Source organism: Fulmarus glacialis, unplaced genomic scaffold (assembly GCF_000690835.1).
Source record: "Fulmarus glacialis isolate BGI_N327 unplaced genomic scaffold, ASM69083v1 scaffold12507, whole genome shotgun sequence".
NCBI classification, from domain to species: Eukaryota; Metazoa; Chordata; class Aves; order Procellariiformes; family Procellariidae; genus Fulmarus; species Fulmarus glacialis.
In genome coordinates this window covers 1-2,793 of record NW_009225152.1, presented here as the reverse complement: position 1 = coordinate 2,793, position 2,793 = coordinate 1, and the positions used below count along the sequence as shown (strand labels likewise).

Below are 2,793 nucleotides of genomic sequence, written 5' to 3'. Positions count from 1 at the left end.
AAGTGTAAGTTGATAAACTCCGAAACGACCAATACAACACAGCACGCTGCATAGCTATTGTAAATTCTAGCTTCTTACATAAACTATCGTATGTATACCAAGTATGAACGGTTTGCATAGTTGCACAGTAATAGTTATTCACACTGGGGTTTTTATGCTACTCTTAAAATATGGGCAGCTAACATTCAGGCCAGCAGTCTGCTTTTTAAGAATCCACAAACTTAAATTCATATGCTGTTAACCAGATATTGCTCACACATTTAAATTACAGCAGGAGAAATAGGCTATGACTTAACTTACATTAATTGTAAAATACACTGATTTATCAAACATTAATTGTACTTAATTCTTTTTTTACTTTTGAGGGCAAATGTACAAAACTACATTTTAAAAAAATCACTACTATTAAATAAAGCCAATTTAAAGCAATAGAAAATTAGTCTGAACCAACTTGTGCTACTTGTTTTGTCTGAAGTTGCAAGGAAAGAAAAATGCATTTGAATAATACTGATGCCCAAAATAGATTATATTTCTTCTGCTACCTTAAGGAGTATTTTACATTTATAAGCTCTCACCAAAGGTGTATATCTATGATAGAACTGTCACTTTTGAAAGCAAAGGGAATTAGCCAGCAATTCATAAAATTTTAGACATGCTCAAGAGCTTCAAGAAACAGTGACCATGGAAAAAGCTCCACAGATATACTGATAGATACCAATTCACATCACACTTTTACAGTTGGTGTATTTTTTTCATTAAGATTCTGTAAGTGGATTAGAAAAAGTGCATTAATTATTGGTGGCCATTGGAAGGTTCTTGCTAACCTTTTCATATGTCATCAGAGTTGTATATTAAATGACGCATTTTTGAAGTTTTAATTTGCATGCTTTATCTATTCACAAGAAAATGCATTCCCAAGCAAGTAATAAGCATGAGTAACATAAAATACTGAAATGCACCTGTTATAAGCTTTAAGACAAATGTAAAGTTCCATCAAGTTACTCAATGTAGATCACCACAGAACTTCACGAGTATCGAGAGCTTAAAATGAAACAGTAAGCACTTAATTTAATAAGTACTGCATTGATTTACAAGCCTGAAGCTCGCCCACTACACGACTGAGCTGCATTTAATTTAGTTCAGAACACAAAAGTATGTTTTTTTATTATAAACAATTCCACTCAGGTAAGATTTTCTTTAGCCTACAAACTCCACAACTTAATTTGAGTGATTTTTTTTTTTAAATTTGGTAGAGAAGACCTTACGTAAATTCTACCAGCTTGTACCTTCCCAGCAAGGTGGACCCTAGCATCTGTCTCAACATTTCACAGTTGTTTTGAGAGAGCAGACTGGGGGTTTTGTGCTGAGTGAAAATGCTCTCGTCGTTGATCAGTGTAATTCTCCTCAATATTTCACAAAATTGTTGAATGTTTATGTCTCTAAGCTACACATCTGTATAAAATTTTATTCAGATTACTACTGTAGGGCTATTACTTCAGAAACTATAAAGCTATCCACATTCTTAGATGTCCATACATTTCTCATTGAACAGCAAACTTCAACACAACAGTTCTTGTAAGACTGTTTATTGAATTAACAGTTCAGATGGAGTTCAGATGCAGTTTGTATAAAAAACCCTCTCTTTTCATGTAAACTGCAATCAAAAATAACTACAAAACAGTAAGAGACTTACTGAGATCGTAAGTTTCCTAACATGTAAAACTATAAAGTATTTGTGCATGCTCACTATTCTATTTCCTTCTTTGTAACAGAGGAGTTGTTAAAAGGAGTTTCTTTGTTTTTTTAAATCTCAAGGTAGTCTATGACGAATCGTTGTCATCACAATTCGGATACACAAGATCAAAACTGGCACAGAGGAACATAACATTTTTTTCCCAAAAAGTTGAGGCAGCTTTTGTTGAATGGTGTCTGCATCAGTAAATTTTGTTATAAACTCTGGAGGCTTTGGAGCATCAGAGAGAATCCTTTTCTTCTTTTGAGATCTTGAAAAAAATTTCCTACAAGTACAGACAGGTAAGGAGGAAAAGAAGTAGCAGCTTGTTTCCTACATACAGCCCAACGCCATGCGCAGCTGCCCAGCGCCTCAAAACAAAATTGAACTTGACGTCACAGGGAGGCATATCCCCCTCATGTTACAAGCACGTCAGATTTCTCCGGGGAGAGGGAAGCAAGCACGAGGGTAAAGCGTAAGTCTACTTTTCATGCATAGCTACTGTGCGCTGCCCCGCGTCCGCAGTGCCTCGTCAGACATCTGAGTTGGAGCTGAGGTTTGTTAACCTGGGGTCTGCATTGATCTCGTATCTGTAGTGGTAGCCCTCCATGTGATCCCTACAGGCATCTCTGATGTTGTGCATCCATTTTTTGATTCCTTTTCGGTTCAAGTACAAAACCAGGAGGAAAATGGCCCCGATGAGAGCCAAGACTATCCCTAGGAAGACGTACGAAGTCTGTAGCTGGGAAGGCAGGTCTACGGGCACGGAGCAGTTCAGGTCCGAGCCATTGATCTTCAGCAGGGCTTTGCCCAGCATCTTGTCAGGGTAGGCGCAGGTCAGGGCTTCTTTGCCCTCCACCTTGTCGGTCTCCTTGAGCCAGGCCACCAGGTCCTCGATGGTGCAGTCGCAGACCCAGGCGTTGCGGCCCAGGCCAATGCGCCGGAGGGCGGGCAGGCCGCGGAGCTGGGCCAGGGTGCCGTTCCTCAGCACGCCCAGGGAGTTGTCGCTGAGGTTGAGGCTCTGCAGCTGGCCCAGCCCCTGGAAGGAGACGTTTCGCAGG

General features: G+C 39.8%; 1 protein-coding gene across 1 annotated transcript; it reads right to left on the bottom strand.

The window, feature by feature from the left end:
* Positions 1–2,264: 2,264 nt before the first annotated feature.
* On the bottom strand, positions 2,265–2,789 carry LOC104080116 (trophoblast glycoprotein-like; the record flags this gene model as incomplete). Its single annotated transcript, XM_009582394.1, has 1 exon — positions 2,265–2,789. A coding segment is annotated over one exon (525 nt), but the record flags the coding sequence as incomplete, so codon positions are not given.
* Positions 2,790–2,793: the final 4 nt, after the last annotated feature.